Genomic DNA, 19076 nt, shown 5'->3' on the forward strand with positions numbered 1-19076 from the left:
GTACGTTGCTAAGTTACCGAAAAAAGTAACGCCGTTACTTGTAACATGTTACCGCCAACACTGCAGAAAACCCTACACAACATATATGATAGAGGCACAGTACGCTTCCATACAATGTTTGAGTAGGCAGTGTGCACATTGAGTGCAGTCATTATGCAAGAGGTTTGTACTGGTTGTATTGGGAGTAGTAGTCTAGATTTTGTTCAACACTACTTTGCCTGCATTTACCTATATTTCTTAATCCTAATGTGACACGCAAAGACAGTTTTGTTTCAAGGTAGTCGTGAATATCGTAGATTTATTACCGAGCCCTCCTTCTAGCATTCCTTCGTAGCCACAGTGAAAGTTTTAACTGTAAAAATACACGAGTTTTAGCTTTTGCTCTTTGCCTCATTATTTAGTATAACAGTGATGAAAGGAAAGTGTTTTGTCCACTCACTGAACATTTTTTTAAAAACTACTAGTTTTTGGATTAGTCATTGGTCCAACAGCTTGTGGGGCAACAGAAATGTTGCAACATACGTTTGTAATAAGCCATACATCACTTACTAATAAAATACGTTGCCACATGACTGAAATAGTAAATTTAGTAGTTTCCAATGGGCAGTTTGTTTTGGGATTGAATTTGTAGGTTGGCAAACTAGTGTTTTTCCCGATAAAGGGCACCCTTCTTATAACTCTTTTGGCGTAATTTGTCTCGGTATTTCAGAAACATTACCACCACAAATGCGGCGTTTAGTCAGCCTACAGACATTGGTGCTGAATGACAACCCTCTTGGACATTACCAACTCAGGTACGCTAATGGTCCATCAACTGTTCAAAAGCTATGGTATCTTATCATGTAAATATTACGTCAATATGGTATCAGTATCATATTTATTGTTATAAATAATAACATTATTACTCAAATTCATTTGCGTCAGTGTTCCTTTATGAACCGAAGCTTTCTAGCAGCTTCACTTTCGCTCAGGTTAAGGAATTTTTGTCCACAAGAAAAGTAGCTAAAGCCTGAAATCATACTTTGTGTTTGGCAGCGTGGCTAGTACTGATACCAAGCCAAATCAGAAGAATGGTCTTCATTAAGCTTTATTCGCAGAAGGTTGCAGTTCAGTATAGACAGTTATGCCATTTTATAGGTTTCTATGTTTTTTTATTTGTGAGACTCAGAGTAGTTATCATTTTTCTAGCCACTGTTCACAACTATTGATGATGCACTACAGTAGTTCAATGGCTGGGGCAATCTGCTGCTGAGCATAAGCGCACTAGTTGCAATTTCGTCTCCAGTGGGCATACTTTACTTTGAGGCAAACTGCTAAGACGCCTGCGCTGAGGTTTTCCATAGTCACAAATGCTACATCTATGCTGTGGGGCACTCGAATACGGCATCCTCCGTAGCCCATATAGGGCTTTTGCCTGCAAAGATGTGTCATTTCGTTTTTTTTTACTTACGATTTGTTGGCTCCTTGTCTCCGGCCCACAGGCAGCTTCCAGCACTGACATCACTTCAAGTCCTTCACATGCGCAACACTCAGCGGACGGTGATCAACACACCTGTCTCACTTGATTCGTCAGCCGTGCTTTCTGGTGAGCGTCTAGCATTTTACGGTTCATCTTCCATGACGCACACGTGTGCGCATCATATATTTTACAGCTTTGTCGAAGGCTTGTCACGGACATTTCATTAGGTTGGATTTGTGTGTAGTGGCTGTGTTTGGATGCTACTGTGAAACAACCGTCTGTTGTCTCTGGTCCTAGAATATGGTTGGAATTTCCAGATTGAGACTGTGCATGTTTAATTTGACATGCACTGAACACAGTGCTATGCATAGATAAATGCTGTTCACTATTGAGACCGATGATATAAATTAGATTTATGCATCCTGCTGTGCTGTTATGGACAGATGGAGAGCGCAGATTTTTGGAGCTACATCCCAGAAAAACCAATATTTGTTATGCTTACCGTCCTGGCCACGTTTCCTGGGCTGTTTGTTCATTTTCTTCTTGTGCAATTCTCGGCAGATGTGGATTTCTCCCAGAATGCGCTGCCACGGATACCGGATGTCCTTTACACGCTAACCACTCTCCGTCGTCTTAACCTCAGTGACAACGCCATCACGGAGGTGTCTCCCGTCATTGGAGGCAAGTGTTGCCATCGTGTTCGAGTCTAACATTTGATCATAACTTGGAATCATGTGACATTTGCGAGTAAACTGATCTAGGAACCTGTTTTAATTTTCGCGGTTGATTCGTGTCGGTCGTTGGACGTGCGTCCTATCGGCCATACTTTCATTGCATTATGTATTTCAAAGATTTCACTGGGACTGTGCTGATTTGTCGTAGAAGTGCTTGTCACAGCATAGAAAAGGGACACATGATTGGGGCTTGACTATAGTACGAAAAATTTTACAGAAAAATGCCGGTTCCCGCGTACATGCGTACCCCATCAAAACCACGGAAAAAAAGTGCAGTCCCTACACGAGTATATATAGCAGTGAGCTTTGAGAGAGAGTTCATAAACTATAGCGAACAATGCAATTAAAGAGATATAAATTTCCTTCATTGTTATCACTTTCATTCTATAGGGAAGGGTTTACAGCCGAAATAAGCACTGTTACAAGCATAGCAAGCAGTGGAGAGAACACTGTTGCCTGTAGAAGTTAGTTTGTTGGTTGTGGTCCTGTGTTACTGCAGTTTCCTGTGGCTATAAGCGAGTACTTATTGGCTAGCATCCACCGAAGTGCAGCCATATGGCTACAAATGCTACACCTTTCACAGAAACTTCATAGTTAAAGAGAGAAAAAAAAAAGTAGCCTGGCATCTGTTTTTGCTCCTGACTTCACTGTCAAACTTTGAGGTTAACCTAATTTTTTGAGGGTGAATATTGAGAGTTGCTTGCATTGTTGCATGCTTTTTTTTTATGCGCTGTCATTCTTGAAGGTTGCTGCTCAGCACTGCATGCTTAAGTGCTTGTTAGGCGGAGTTGTAGATGCCTCATTAGGCACAGGAACCGCAATTTTGGTCGACTTTATTCGTTTCATTCTGTTGCAGTGAATAAAATTAGGATGGTATCTGAATTTGCGCTTGTTGTGTGTGCTTTCTTCTTGCTTTCATTGAAGTGTGTTCCGGTGTGCCATGTTGCAGATGTGTGGAAGAACATCCGCAGTCTCAACCTGTCCCGAAACAAGTTGACATCACTTCCTGTAAGTGAAGTGCTTTTAACGAGGTTTCCTTTCTGTCTTTTTCACTCGTGACCATTATTTGTTGACCCTGTGACCCTTCTTGATCTTTGACCCTGTCACTTTCATACCTTAGTGCGTGATGCTTTTTTGAAAACCATTATGAAAACTTCTGTAGCGATAGCTACATTACAATAGCATTTCGAGCCTTCAGCGTGGCTGCGGCATGGTGGTGGCGGTGCCACCACCCCGAGGCTGTGCCGCCATGCTGTCACATGGTTAGTCACGAGGTGCGGAGCAGCTGCCGGTGGCACGGTGCCGTGGCTGATCATGTGGTTCGTCACCCGGTGGGTCATGTGACCAGCCACGTGGTGCGGAGCAGCTACTGCTGCCGGCGGCGCGGCGCACAGTCGAAACCGAGCTGCCACAGCTATGTGCATGCGCAGTGTCAAATGGGATGAAGGTGAAGAAGAAATGCCCAGCGAAATGGAGCGGCGAAAGACTGACTTTGCAATTCAACTGAGCAAGTTCCACCCGGCTAGCTGTAGCTGTCGCGTCACTCCAGGTTTAACCAGAGCTTAACCACCGCCAATTTCTAGCCTTGATGTCTTGTAGAGCCTGTTCCTTCTTGCAGTGAAGCCTGAAACTGTGATGGCTTTTTATTGGATCTGACAAAGCTTCTTCTCATCTTTGTGTATATGCATGGGTCTTATGTGTGTGTGTGTGTGTGTGTGCATTTCAGGCTGCACTGTGCAAGCTGACCACACTGACCCACCTTTACCTCAGCGACAACATGCTTGACTTCGAGGGCATTCCGTCGGGCATCGGCAAACTCCACAACCTGGAAGTGTTCATGGCAGCCTACAACAACCTCGAGATGATTCCCGAGGGCGTCGTGCGGTAAGACTGCCAGCTAGATGGCCTCGTGTGCTCGGCTCGCGTCTGTAGAGCGTAAGAATGAAGCACAATATGAAAACGGGCACCGGTGCACAGGTAGAGCTGACATCTATGACTGTTTGCAAGGGTTCGGGGACTTGAATGCTGTTGTGACTAGTGCCTTTGCTGTGCCCAGAAAATGCATAACTTTGGTGCAGAAATGCACTCTAGAGCTTGCAGGCCTGATTTTGCATCCGCACATCATGACAATACTTTGGCGTCCACTGAACTGCAGACCTGACCTAGTTTCATGGGTGGCTTGATGTCAAGCAAAGTGAGCAGCTCATGTGCAGGTGATATTGAAGAAAGAAACTGGAAAAACAAGCGTTGCAAACCTTTGCGGCAATACCAGTTGTTGTCAAAGCTCACTTGAGTAACAACAAAGAGTATATATATGTCTCTTTAAAACTGTGCAATACACATGTGGCCATGCAGATAGGAGGGCAGCTGACCAATGCTACCCAGGTGAACTTGGAAGATAAGATAAGAAAAAGCCACAAGACATAGATAGTTTCGATAGAATGCAAGAGCTTCTACGGGCGATTGGGAAGAGGATTGCTCATCTGCAGTGGTTGCAGCCAGTGTTCCACATGGATAGCTTACTGATGTAATCCGGATAAGTTCGGGAGATAAGAAGGATGGAGAGAGACAAGACGAGGAATATGTATCCTTCATAGAATACGAGGGCTTCTGTGGGCAACCAGCGACGACGCATTTCTTAAATAGTTGCACCCAGTTTGTCGCGTGTGTGCAATTTTTTCTGTTGCCCCACCCTGGGGGTGTCCTGCTCGCACCACTCAGGTGCGGCCGGCTGAAGAAGCTGGTGCTTTGCCACAACCGGCTCATCACGCTTCCCGAGGCCATCCACCTGCTCACCGACCTGGAGGTGCTGGACCTGAAGGACAACCCTGACCTGGTGATGCCCCCCAAGCCCCTGGAGTGCCAGCGGGGTGCCGGCGCGGAGTTCTACAATGTCGACTTCTCCCTCAGCGAGCAGCTCAGGCTTGCTGGAGCTGCACCCACTGCACAGATACCGGCACCAGGTGAGATCTGTGACCCATTGTCATGATGCAGGGGTGTCCGAACATTTGGAATCTTATATAAAGCTTGCGCGTGGATGTTCGCTGTTCAATTCAATTCGCATCATGCTTTTGCAATTTGGAAGCATTCAAACCTCTGAAACATTTGAAAGTTGCGAAATTTCTTGTTCGTCTAAAGTCACGGCCGAATGTTGCGGCATTTGCTAATGACAGTGTCGTGCACTTGTCAGATCAGTTAACTTGCTGTTTCCTCAGAGGGTTGACAAATACCGTGGTGAAATAACAAAAAATAAAAAATAATATGTCCCTGCCGATGCCAGCATAAAGTCAATAGCCAGCAGTGGCTAAATACCGTGCGGTAATAACCAGTACTCCGACGGCCGTTGAGAGCTGTGGTGTGGATCACCAAACAGCATGCAGCACCACGTGGCGCATAAACGTGTCGGGCCCCAACACATTTGACGACTGCCTGTGAACACGCCAGTGAAGAAAGTGTGCGGGCACTAGTGCAGCTATCGTTTTCGATCGCAAACCGAAACCGGATTTGTGGATGATAAAGGAACAGGCAAGGCTTCAGCCGCTCTGCTTGTGTTGTTTCACTGCAACCACTATCATCTCGTGTAACTTTTTGCCTGCTAGAATTTAGGAACTGCGTATTTCAAGCAACAGGAGGCAAGAAAATTGTGGGTAACAGAAGCAAAAGCCTCAGAGCCAGACCACTCAGCTGCATCTCATTCAGGCGCAGCCTGCCTGTAGTCTTTTGTTTAAATTTTGCGCCTTTGGTTTGCCACAGTAGAGCTTGGCCTTATCGCAGGTGACACAGTTCAGCAAAGCAGATACTGTGCGTTGTCAGTGCACGTTAAAGATCATCCCCAGGTAGTCGAAATTATTCCAGAGCCCTCCACTATGGCACCTCTTTCTTCCTTTCTTCTTTCACTCCCTCCTTTATCCCTTCCCTTACGGCTGGTTCAGGTGTCAGCCGAGATGTGAGACAGATACTGCACCATTCCCTTTCCGCAACAGCCAATTCGAATTAGGGTTAAGCAGACTGCGTCTCATCGGCAATGCTAGGTGGCAACTGCACTTCATTAGAGGTGAAATTAAAGAACACCCTGCGCTGTGCGATATCAGCGTGCTGAAAAGAACCTCAATTAATCCGGAGCCCTCGTCTGTCGCATCTCTCATTGCCCGTGTGCAACGTTGAGGGTTTTTCATCCCACGGGGTTTTTGCCCTGCAGGCATGGCAGGGATTTTATGTTTGAGATTTCAAGCTATACTGAAAACATACATGCTCACTGGGAAGTGTTGGCACCTCCCAGGACTTACAAGAAGTGTTACAAGAGTATTTTTGCTACCTTAGTTTTGAGAAAAAGGAAGCAAATTTTGACCTTCGGTGCTTTGCATGACACACTTGCATGGTTTTGGTTTCTCCGCACGTATAGTCTGGTCTTGTGGAGATGCACTGAAATTGATTTGTATCTCAGTTGGCGTTATTAACGATGCTTATGGGGATGTTATCGCTCTCCGCTTTGTTTACTCAGTTTCCTTCGAGTCGTTCAGATGCGTGGTAAAGTTGCATTATGGCAGCACGCACTGCCTTCCCTTCTGGTGGCAATACCAGTGGCTCTTCCAACTCAGATTACATGCCAATTACCAAGTCTGGATTAGAGAGGTTGCTCGTCTTCAGGCAAGGAGCTATATTATTCCACCAGTTCCAACTCCACGCCCGACACGGCTTTAGCATCCTCTGACCTCTGCCTAATGGTGTCACATCCAGCAAAGGCCCCATCTGTGCGCTAACATGACTTGGCGTCCCAAACAGATAGCAGACACCCATTTTATGTGTGCAGAATGTGACAAGGCACTGCGTATAGAACCGTGCTTCAAGGACTGTCACACGGTGAAGAAATTTTGGCAGTTTTGAGTGATGCTGGGACTAAAATATTCACCCTAAAATTTATCTCCCCTTTTTTTTTCTTTCTCGATTTTACTCATTTTGTGTGTTCAAAATCCGCAGTAAAAAAATTTAACCCTGGGGGAATTTTTTTTTTTTTAAATATGACCCTCAAAGGGTTAAACCCCACTTGCTATACCATAATACTGCTACATGATTCTACTCTCTTATTTTATGTCAAGTAAGCCTTAGAGGTGTAATAATATTGAGTAAACTAAATTTTTCTGCACAGCATCGGCTAGTTTCTTTTCCTGGCTGTGTTTTGCGGTAAAGCATTTCCTCCTTATTTTAAATCACCGGTATTCATATTTAGAAACCGTTTGAAAATATTTTATTTGCAACCAATTTTTATTTCTTGCTTCACAATAAAAAAATTTTATATTCACGCAGCTCTGCCTTTGTGTGTCACCAAGCTTTTTGGCATTGACATTGGAGGAGGCACGCATTTGCAGCATGCGGTTAATAACTTCGTGGACATTGGCTCCTAGTGTCATCATGACCTTAGTATTTAGATTGCATTTAGGTTTGTTTTGATTCAAATGTTAGAAAAGTGGCCTCATAATTCTTGTCATTGCACATTTTTGTAACGTAAGATGACACAACTACTCGCTTTCTGCAGTGGATTAATTGCCCTTAAGCCGTACTGTTAGCACTTTTTTGTTTTTACATCTTAGCTGGGTGCACTCTTACCTTTGGATCTTAGTATCGCTAAATTGTTTAGTACTGCCCCGTTTCCTGATCATTACAGTGCATAAGTGGTAATTGACAAGAATGTACCAAAGTAGTAGGTTGTTACCAGTGCTGATGTTTGGCTTCTAGCATGCTTTGTTCTTGTGTTACGACTCACAAGCAACTGTTGCAATCACAGCCCCTGTCAAGGACCCAATTGCACGCAAGATGCGGCTGCGGCGCCGTAGAGAAGGTGAAGCCGACAGTGACCAGGCAAAGATTCTCAAAGGCATGACTGATGTGGCCAAGGACAAGGAGAAGGACCGCAACGGCCGGTCGGGCACTGAGGACCGTGTTGACTCACTCAAGTGAGTGAGGTGCCTTTTGTACTGATCAGTAATGTTTGCTATGCTACGTGATGACTGAGTGGTTTGGGTCTTCTACTGTTAAGTGCAATTTCAGGGCACCCCTTTAGGGCAGTCACAATGCTGTAGACTTAGAATACAAGAATGATTGCACATTGATTGATTTGGTTTGGTTTATGGGGGTTTAACGTCCCAAAGCAACTCAGGCTATGAGAGACGTCGTAGTGAAGAGCTCCGGAAGTTTCGACCACCTGGGGTTCTGTAACGTGCACTGACATCGCTCAGTACATGGGCCTCTAGAATTTCGCCTCCATCGAAATTCGACTGCCGCGGCCGAAATCGAACATGCGTCTTTCGGGCCAGCAGCTGAGCGCCATAACCACTCAGCCACCGCAGCGGCCGATTGCACGTTGAGTATTGGGCGTGGCATACTAGATAACAGTGGGGAGTAGTTGTAAATTAGGCAGAAGTCTCCTCTGTGTGATGGTTTAGGGTGCTTTTTATAGCCTGCACTGTGATGTTATGTAGTGAAAAAAAAAAAAGGTTGCAAAATGTAATACTGTGTCAACTGTGCTTCACTTGATGGAGACAGAAAGAAAAAAAGAGCATATTGGCTCAGTTAATGCCAGTGGTTTTTTGTAAGTGATCAAAGCTCTGAAGAGAGCACCGTGTTTTTTTTGTTCTTCTCTCTCTCTGTCTTTAAATTTCCTCTCCTACTTAGTGCTTCGTTCTTGGTACTAGTTGTTGCATATCTCTCCGTGCTGTTCTACAAACAGGCCAAAGCGTTGGGACGAGGCGTTAGAGAAGCCGCCCATCGATTACAGTGAAATCTTTGAAGAGGACGTTGGTCAGATGCCTGGTGAATATTCTCTTTTTACCTTTTCTTTCATTTTCCTTCCGTCTTTTAATGTGAAGTGCGAGTGAGTATGGAGGAAGCATCTGTGTCAGTGTCTGTGGCATGTGGTACTAACCATGCCCCCTTTTTTTTTTTTAGCGCCATTGTGTTGAATGATGTAGCCATCTGGAAGAGATAATAGGCAAATGGTGTTGGAAAGTTAAGGCTGTGAGGAAAGCAAAGCAGCATTGTATGAGAGCTGTACTTTTATAAGTAGTACAGTGCTGTGTTGGGGTTGGGGCTGTCTATCAGGTAGTCGGAATCATGTGAATGCAGTATGCAAGGCACCTCTCATAAAATGAGCAAAGCATTTTAAAAAATCGGCGCTTCTTGTGGGGTTGAAATTGGCAAAGTATTGCTGGTGGTCTACTAATTAGGTTCACTTGTAGAGATCACTAGTTACCGCTAAAACCTTGAGCCATGCACAAAAAGCTTCCATTCAGAAGCTGTACAGCATCAAAAGACACAGGGAATGGTGCAGTTTCTATTAGGAAGATTGTTTTCTTTGTTTCGAAAGATGTGTGGATGGCCTAGTTGGAGCATGCTATTAGGACCGCTTATTCGTGTCGGGCAGCTCGCTCATGTTGATAGTGGCTGTAGTATTGTCCCACATTTTTGTGCGCCATGCTAGGATTGACTAGTGACTAGGCGAGTACTGCCAAGCACGTGGTATCTGCATATTTTGTGTCTAAATGTTTCATTTGTTCATACCACTGGCGGCACTTTTCTATAAAACTACCATTAGCAAACGTTATGCTATTGGTAGTTCCTTTAGGTGCTGCACACTGTTTCTGAATCTTGGCACGTATGTGCAGCACTTTAAATTTTGGTTAGTTGCCTTCACTAATTAACTATAGAGTTAAAAATAGCCTCTGCTTGCTATCAATGCTCTGACATGTATGAGGTTTCTTATTCCCTTGGCTTGTGTTATTTGGGACAGAGTATGTGTCTGTACAAAAAAAAAATTCTGTTTATGAGTCTAGACCGAATAAATCAAATACGCACGGTCACTAGCGATGAATTAATTCTTTGTAATGTCTAATGGTAAAGATGACATGGCATGACTTGCTTAAAGGGGTGCTGAGGACGAATTGAAGTTGGCCTGTATCGATAGACTACGTCATTCTAACAAAAAAGACACCACTCTCATCAAACATGGAGCTCTGTAAGCTAGAAAAGACAAAAGATATACAGCTGTCGTAATCACCGTCCGATTTTGCAGGTATAATGCGTGTGGGTTGATGACATCAAATTTTCGGCAGGGATCCCAGAGACTGTACTACGCTGGAATTCACTTCAAAATGGCGGCAACCAGTTTGTCTTGGTGTGGACGTCACGACTGAGTGGAGAGGAAAAATTTTAAATCAATTTTCTAGGTGAAAAATGCATGTTTCTCTGCTGGTCAAACGTCAGCACAGCCAAGAAGAAACAAAGAATCAATCTTTAATTGGGACAGTAATTGGAAGGAGTCGTCCTCAGTGCGCCTCCCCTCAAGTAATTTCTGTCTGATTAATTGATTAAATACATCTCATTGGGGCCTCCCCTTTCATGTTTTGCCTCTGGTGTCTTCTTATTGACATCTTTCTCTGCAGGGACGTTCGTTTGGGAGATAGACAACTTCCTACCAAACCCTCTTGACGATTGTAAGTAGCCTGAAGTTTTAATTCTTTCTACAAACTATTTCTGCCTCGTGGTTCAGTTTTCTGCAAAAATTGGTTTTTCTTTTGTTGTGTCATTGCCATGAATCTGCATTTTCTTTTATACTTTATCATGATAACAGTTGTATGTTGACTCTTTTCACCACTCAACAAGCTGTCTCCTTGGTGCACAATTCTATCTTTGCAGAAAGGTGGTACTTTTTATTAAGGCAGTACTGTTTTTATGTCGCTGAACCAGATAATCTAGTATATCAGTGACAGATACGGACCTGCCTAAATATTTTGCACACTGCTTTCTGCTACTGTTATATTAGCCCAGTATTCGGCAGGTCAGAATTATGGCCAGCTTCAGCAGGTGGGCCATTTCTATTACATTAGATTATAATATAATGGTTGTTTAAAAAATAGGTCTATAGAAGTAGAAAAGGATCAGAAAAAAGGTTTCGCTCAGGATCAATGGCCGCTTTTGTAGATGTGTGAAGATTTTCGTGTAGTTGTGTTGTTTCTGGCATTGCTAATGTTATGTCCTGTTGCATCCAGCTCTTGTGGGCAAGTTCTACGAAGGGGACTGCTACATCGTGCTCAAGACATTTGTCGAGGAGACGCAGAACCTTAACTGGCTCATCTACTACTGGATCGGCGCTGAAACCACGGTTGGTAGCACGATTGGTTGCCTTTCATGGGCACAGAACAACGGGTTTCTGATTTCAAGTCCCGAGTGACAGGAATTTCAGCTCAGGATGACGACTTCGGTGTTTTGCCCGGTAAACACTGCTGCTACAAGTTAATGTCAGTATCTTTCTAGGCGATGTGTATCTTTCTAGGGAGCACACATTATCACAGGTGCAGTCTCTGAGCGATGAGTGACTCAGGTTTCATTATGAATGCTGACTCAGTGTCAGGTCAGGAATTTAGCAGTGTTTATACTGCTTAAATCTTCTTCTTGGTATACCTTATTTTGTGTATTAAAATCAGATTTTTCAATAAAACCTTCTGTCAACTGCAGTAAACCTTGTTAGTCCAAACATAGAGGAACTGAAAAAAACGAAAAAAAAAAACATTGGAATTATCTGATTAGTTTGGACTGCCAAAGGTCATTTGCATTATTGTTAATTTATTTGGCGGAAACTTACGTGATGGTCATCTGTTTCTGAGATGAAAACTTCGAGACGGCAGCGATTTTTCACAGTTCCATAAAATGCTTTACCACATGCGCATTGTTGGGAATGTTGAAGCAGGGCTACTCCAAAATGGTAAAGGCCTCGGCGGCCCCTTTCATGGTGTGATGCGGTAGCAGAGTGGCCTCCAATGCAAGCATATGAAGAGGCTCCTCCGTACAAACTGCGAACAGCACATTACGGGCGCGCAGTTTCAGCACACTGGAAGAGCCACGCGAGTGAAAGTAAACAAAGCAATTAGCAAAACCTAAACTATGTGGATGGAGTGTTGTTCAGGGACGGTGCACTTTGATCGTCTGCTTACTTGCCATTGCACCAAGGATGGCGCCAGGATCTTCATAGTGGGGTGGCGAGTCATATTTTGGGGAGACATGATGCCCCTGTGTCATTGCTGCTCACAAAAATAAAAAATAATACAATGAAGAAAATACAGCGGCAATGGGTTCACATGCTCACTGTCCGGTGCGATGAGGAGGTCTAATGATGGCTGAAGGAAGTGCTGAACAGTTTTTTTAAAATGGCCTGCAAGCTTATTGGGGTGACATGGCACTGTCACTGCATTGCGTGCATGTCAAAGGTTCGCGGGCAACACCGCACCATGCTGACGATCGCTTGCTGTTTTGGTCAGACCTAGGCATGACACTCTGCCGAGAGCCTGTCCAGATAAACTGGTGTGAGCCTAGCTGTGCCCAAGTTGTGTGTTTGACACCGTGGACATAAATGGGTGTTGGCGGGGACTGAGCCAGCAGTTCAAATTATCCGTTTTACCGGATTAGCAAGGTTTTATTGCAAATTGTGCACCCAGTTTTATGACATTCATATCTCAGTATTGTTCCTTACAGGCGTTATGTGTTGTCGCAGGAAATCTTTCTTTTCTTTGCCTGTTTGGTTGAAATTGAATCAGATGAAATGTGTTCACTGTCCGGAAAGAACCTTTCTCTCTAGAAGCTGCTTGCTTTGTTTGGGTGTCTACTTTTTATTCTTGTTGGACTGACACATTAATGTAAATCATCCTTCTCTACTTCACGTATCAATCTGCTGAACTCGGTCATGTTTTGGAGTCCTTTTTTTTTTTGTAAGCAGACCATTGACTGACCCGTGACTCTTGCAGCTGGATAAAAAGGCGTGCGCAGCAATCCACGCAGTCAACTTGCGGAATTTTCTGGGCGCCCACTGCCGCACCGTGCGCGAAGAGCAGGCTGACGAGAGCCCCGAATTCCTGCAGCTCTTCGGCGGCCACATCAACTACCGCAAGGGGAACCGGGCGTCCAGTGGCTTCTACAACGTGGAAGATGTGGTGCGTAGAACGAGCCGAGCAGTTTATCAAGGCGCTTACCTCTTCTTGTTCTGCCCTGTGACGGTATTTGGGATTTGGGAACAAGTTATTGCATGCGCTCAGGTGTCGTGCACGCCAGATTCTGCAGCTAGAAGACATTGCCAGTTGTCTGATGAAATGACGACGCATGCTTGTAAGAAAAATGCCATCATGCTAACAATTCAGGTCTGACCAGCGACACGGTTGCCTTTCCTTCCTCCTTCTGTGAAATTCATTTCACCCTTAATTGTTACACAACTTATTTCTCTCCTTAATCAGCTCCAGCCTCAAAAAAAAAAAATCCATTTCACTATCCTTTTATTAGTTTCTCTAACTGATGGCTTTTTTTTGTGTGTATATCATAATGAGCCCGTCGCCTCCTTACCCTTATCTGCTCTGCACAAAATAAAAGACTAGGTAAAGTGCTGAAACTTCACTTATGTTATGCTCATCAGTGTGTGTATGTACGTCCGACCTGCCACATTACCTTAGTGCCTTTGGCATCCAGCTACTGATCCCAAGGTCAGGGGTTCGCATCATCGGTCACAGTGGCCACATTTTGACAGAGGCGAAATGCAAAAACGGCCAGGTGCTCTGCGATGTCATTGCACTCTAAAGAACCCCAGGTGATCTAAACTAATCCTGAGCCCTCCACTGCACTGCCCCTCATAGTGAGAGTCATTTCGGGACGTTTAACCCCACAATTACAATTTTGTGTATGTTTTCTTTTTTTAGGTAAGCGGCACTCATAAAGGCAGTAATTGCATGAGATAGGTTTCTTCAGCTGTAGACAGCAAAACCTGCTCTGATTTTCTTCAGCTATGTTACCTTGGCATCATGCTATCAGGTGCATTGGCAAGAGTTTGCCAGTAACCTGAGGTCGTGGCGGCAGTAACTGTATTTGTACCTTGACCTGCAGGTAGCCAGCTTTAAAAAATATCCTTGAATCCAATGAGCAGGTTGCATCTAATGAGCAGGTTGCAGCCACAGAACCAGGTCATTTCTCACTGTAGCAGATTCTCTGTGCATGCCTTGTGGGTGTGCGCGAACATTCTAAGTGATGTGTGGGCTGATCAGCCACAAGGAACATGTAACTATGTTGGGACATTTTCAGCACATTGTTACTGTTCTATTGCCACAGACTGTGCCTACATAATGTGGTCATCACCTGCAGTAGTCTGTAAGTCATAAACAGTTCGTGCTTAATGGTGGCGCTGATAGCAGTGAAATAATAGTGCGCTTCAACATTTGGAGTAATGCAGATGGGCACACAAGTGCAAAAGCTGGTGATCTATAAGTCAAGGCATTCATGGTTTGTTTTGTTTCTTTTTTTTTTATGAAGAACGGTCATGGAGAGCTAGAGCTATCTATTTGTTTTATCATACCATGTTCCTCGTCTTTGTATTAATAAGGGAGTAATTACTCATTGGCATCCACCCAAGCATAGCCATAATGCTACAAAGGAAAGCAATACAGCTCTCTCAGAAACTTCGCACTTAAGAAAAATTCATCCTGGTCCGGGGTTCGAACCCAGGACCACCGCTTCACTCTACCAACTAAGCTAACCGGAACAGAAAGCTTATGGCAGGGCGAGGGCGAATTGATCAATAACTCAAAGTGAGAACAGTGTTGGTCTTATGTTGTCATTAGTTTGGACCAGCCATGAGAGGCCACACTAGGATCAGCAAAGTGCAAATCCTAATGTAGATTCAAAATGTAGATTTAACTTGAGTGTGGGGTTATCGATTTTTATCTGCAACTTGAAGGATAGCCAATGTGTACTATTGTGGACTCACTTCCTTGTGTGCACTTTCACTCCTTCAGGAGTACGTGATCCGGCTGTACCGCATGCATTCCCGAAATCGTCTGCTGCACATCGAGTCTGTGGCCGTAGATCCCAGCTCCTTGGACCCCCGGTACGTGTTTGTGCTTGACGCCGGCCGCAAGATCTATGTCTGGAGCGGCAAGTTCTCGCAGAACACCATGGTCTCCAAAGGCAGGTGAGCTGGACTCGCAAAGCCCGTTGTAGAGCACATTTCAGCATTAGGAGTGCAGTCGGGCCTCGTTAATTTGGACACTTTGGTTCCTGCACAAAGCTGTCCCTAAAGCAAGTGGTCCATATTAACAAATAACGGTGAAAAAAATAATTAGAAGAAAAAAACACGCTGTGATTAGGGTCTTTTTTTGTGTATAATGGTGGTCAGTGATGTTGAATCATCAGTCCATCAATCAGTCCCTAACAGTTTTTCGCTGTTTTCTTATGTCCTGCACTCGAAATGCAGAAACTGAAACATCTAGTTGGGGCAGTGGAGATTTTGGTCTTGTCGCTGTCTATATTAATGCGACAGAAATACATGGGCCTCAATGGGCTCTGCACATTTTTCTCTTGTCCATTGTGCAGACAGCGAGTTGCCATATCTTTGAGGCGTAAAGATCAGTAAGACGGCAAGTTGAGCTAGTTGGTACTTATTGACTGTGAATAACACCTGTCTGCTTCCTCTGTTCCTTGTCTCTGCTCTGTTATTCACAGTCGAGGCGTAAATACATTGGAAAAGTTTGGTCACCGGAAAAATTGTCCATAATTCGAGTCGTTCATATTAATGGGAGTCATATTAACAAGGCACAACTGCAGTACCTCGGCTCGCACAACTCAGGTGATGCTCTTTGTTGCAGGCTTCTGGCCGAGAAAATCAACAAGAATGAGCGGAAGAACTACTCGGAGGTGATCGTGTACCCGCAGACCGAGGAGGAGGAGGAATTCTGGAAGGCCCTGGGCTGTTCTGATCCCAGCGAACTGGAGGACTTTGAACCTGTTGAGCACGTCCCCGAGAACTTCACGCCCGCCCACCCCTGCCTGTACAAGGTTGGCCTGGGCATGGGATACCTCGAACTGCCTCAGGGTGAGGGAACAAACGCTTGATTTTGTGTATCAAACTTTGCTGCAGCTTTATTTATAAAGCTTTTTTTTTTTTTGGTTGACCACAGCGTCATGAAAGTTTTAAGTTAACGCCGTAAAGTATCATGGTGTTAAGAAAACTGATAAGATACACCTCTCTCGGTTATCGGTTGATATACTGTCACATTACTCGTAGCGTTAAATATGAAATTGCAGAAGTATCTGTGCAAAGTGGCTAGAAAGTTGACAAGAACTTTTATGAAGGTCAAAAAAAATGCATCTGTTGGTTGCTAGGGGCATTTTAAAGAAAAATGGCTCCTTGCAACTGGTGGCAGTTTTCAGATCTGGTCTCCAGTGCACTTTCTCGTTTTGAACAAGAATGCTAAATTGAACAAATGACATGCTCGTTGCTGGCTGCAAGCACTCATTAAGTAGTTGGTATGCATAGAATGCAGCAGCAAATGAGAAAATGCGGGAAAGAGCGATTGAAAGGGAATTTTTTTTTCTACAACTGAGGTCTAAGGTGATGATTTAGATTAGGTTGATGAGGGACAGTTCAGGGGTGCTATGGTGCCTGCCTAGGATGTGAGTGATGTTGACAACCTTGAGCGTCCGTAGCGTTTGGCAAAATGTGTCGTGTGCATTAGGCCTTGCTCTTTTAGGAACAGGGGCTTGAGAGGAGCTTACGGGGGAAGTGGTCTACTGGCCGAGTTATAAGGCCAGTATATGTGTATTGTGATGGTGGGCGACAAATGCGTGGGCAGCTGAGCATGTAATAATTATAGTTGCCACAGAGAAGGGAATTAGTCTGTGCTTATTGGATGTACTGAAGTAGATTTATCCGTAGACTACGTTTAAACATGGCATTCACGCGCAAATACTTGCACTTAATAGGACAAGCGGACTCCCCGGAATGTACCACATGTGGCGTGCTAGAGACTATAGAACATGTTTTAGTGGCGTGCCCAGCGTATGCACGTGAAAGACTCATACTCGCATCTGCTCTGAAGCCTATGGACACATCGCTCCTCTCTCAGGATTTGATCCTCGGCGCTTGGCCAGATAGTTTTAGAACTGTAAAGGCAACGCGAGCGCTCTCACGTTTTTTGAGCGACACGGACCTTGTCTCGCGTTTGTGATGTCAGAAAGTGTGCCTTGTTTTTTTTTTTTAAGTAGTTTTTCATCTGCCTCCTCCCATCATCACACATGTATCATAGAATGCTGATTTCAAATATCTCACCTGGAAAGAAATTTATAGCAAAATAACATCCCAATTAGGTCATTTCTTATGGGCCTTTATGATAATTTCTCAGTTAAAAGAAGCTTTTTTAAGAATATGTAGACATTTCCAAAGGTCCACTGCACATCCTAAAGCTTTTCTTTTTCCTTTAAACACGATAGATTAGCAATTAGGCCAAGTGTGGGATAATTAATAATAATAATAATAATTGGTTTTTATCTCCTCTTCCCGTCCCCCAGAGCAGAGTAGCAGGCCAGATATTTATTTTTCAGGCCAACCTCTCTGCCTTTCCTATCAATAAACCCTCTCTCTCTTTGTGATGGGTGAAGTTTTGGGAACGGGAGAGTGGAGGGCCATTTGATTGTCATACTATATAGTACAGTAGGACCTTGCTGATACGATCACGGCTGATATGCATTCGTAAGATTTCATGGCCAAAGTGTGCATTTTATACAATGTTGCAAAATTTAGTGTGTTTCCATCATTCGTCCATGTACCTACGAATGATGCAAATGTGGAAGCCATGAGTACACTCGCAAGCAGCGCCAGCGCCACAGTCGTCAGTTTGTGCAGAGCACAGTACTCGCCGAAATCAGTGGGCGGTGATGTGAGGCCTGCACATTGCCCAAGCCAGGGTCACGAGTTGCACAGCATGCGTCGCAAGTACTGAGCGGTGGTGCATAGCTGAAAATAAATCCTGTCAGCAGTGAATAGATTAGTGTGAATGCATCTCCCATACCCCGGCCTAGGGATTCTCTTTGCTTTTTGATATGAATTTCGAGTGATACAAATCCAATGAAATTTGTGATTACCTTCACAAATCTCACTGTGAAATTCAGTCAGATTTGTATCAGCAATGTTATACTGCATAAAAAATGCATTATTGCTCTAAATTATGCTTTATTGTGTCAAGGTTTAGCCATATAGTTGGGCGTTTCACTCTCTTTGGGTCCCTGCAGTGGAGGTGCCGGAAGGCAAACTTGTGCAGTCTCTACTGGACACCAAGAACGTCTACATCCTGGACTGCAACTCGGACCTGTTTGTGTGGCTGGGCAAGCGGTCGACGCGCCTGGTTCGAGCGGCCGCCCTCAAGCTGTGCCAGGAGCTGCTCTGCATGATCCACCGGCCCAGCCACGCCATCGTCAACCGCTGCCAGGAAGGGTGAGCCTCCCATTTAGTGCATGCGTAGTCTGAATTATTTTCATCTGCGAATGCCGTGAATACTGGAACGCAGCTGAATAGAGTGCATAAAGTCAGGACTCTGGCTTTTATTGGACTCTACACGAATGAATGAGAGACAAAAAAGACTCATCATACACGTTTTCCCTCCCAAAAAGAAAATTAAAATGCAAAGAAATATACTGTCTTGCTGTCGAGCAAGCGCTTAAGGAGTTATGAGGGTCTTAAAATTATTTTTTCTTATTTGTTAACATATTTTGCTGAAACTTAGCATGCAGGTATATCGTAGGATGCTGATTTTGAATATGCATTAAGATTTCAAATATCTCACCTGGAAGGAAATATATTGCGAATTAACCTATCCTAATAAGGTCATTTCTTACGGGCCTTTATAGTAATTTATAAGTTAAAGAAACCTTTTTTAAGAATAAGCAGACATTTGCAAAGGCCCACAGCACATCCTAAAGCTAATAAAATGGTTATAAATTCGTTTTGTTGATCATAAATGAATAACAAAGTTGGAAAGAAAAGGCAATGTGCAGTAATTATCCCACACCTGGCCTAATTGCTAATC

General features: G+C 44.2%; 1 protein-coding gene across 2 annotated transcripts in view; it reads left to right on the plus strand.

The window, feature by feature from the left end:
- The window catches only part of fliI (FLII actin remodeling protein), a 49279-nt gene that overhangs the window by 6010 nt on the left and 24193 nt on the right, over positions 1 to 19076 (plus strand). For both annotated transcript variants that reach the window (XM_077634591.1, XM_077634592.1), the window contains 14 exons: positions 710 to 794; positions 1482 to 1585; positions 2021 to 2140; positions 3143 to 3201; positions 3920 to 4077; positions 4915 to 5156; positions 7976 to 8144; positions 8918 to 9000; positions 10629 to 10679; positions 11235 to 11347; positions 12984 to 13169; positions 15012 to 15187; positions 15861 to 16087; positions 18283 to 18484. In XM_077634591.1, the coding sequence (XP_077490717.1) occupies positions 710 to 794; positions 1482 to 1585; positions 2021 to 2140; positions 3143 to 3201; positions 3920 to 4077; positions 4915 to 5156; positions 7976 to 8144; positions 8918 to 9000; positions 10629 to 10679; positions 11235 to 11347; positions 12984 to 13169; positions 15012 to 15187; positions 15861 to 16087; positions 18283 to 18484 (1975 nt within the window). The remainder of the gene's footprint in view (positions 1 to 709; positions 795 to 1481; positions 1586 to 2020; positions 2141 to 3142; positions 3202 to 3919; positions 4078 to 4914; positions 5157 to 7975; positions 8145 to 8917; positions 9001 to 10628; positions 10680 to 11234; positions 11348 to 12983; positions 13170 to 15011; positions 15188 to 15860; positions 16088 to 18282; positions 18485 to 19076) is intronic.

Source organism: Amblyomma americanum, chromosome 8 (assembly GCF_052857255.1).
Source record: "Amblyomma americanum isolate KBUSLIRL-KWMA chromosome 8, ASM5285725v1, whole genome shotgun sequence".
In the NCBI taxonomy this organism is placed as follows: domain Eukaryota; kingdom Metazoa; phylum Arthropoda; class Arachnida; order Ixodida; family Ixodidae; genus Amblyomma; species Amblyomma americanum.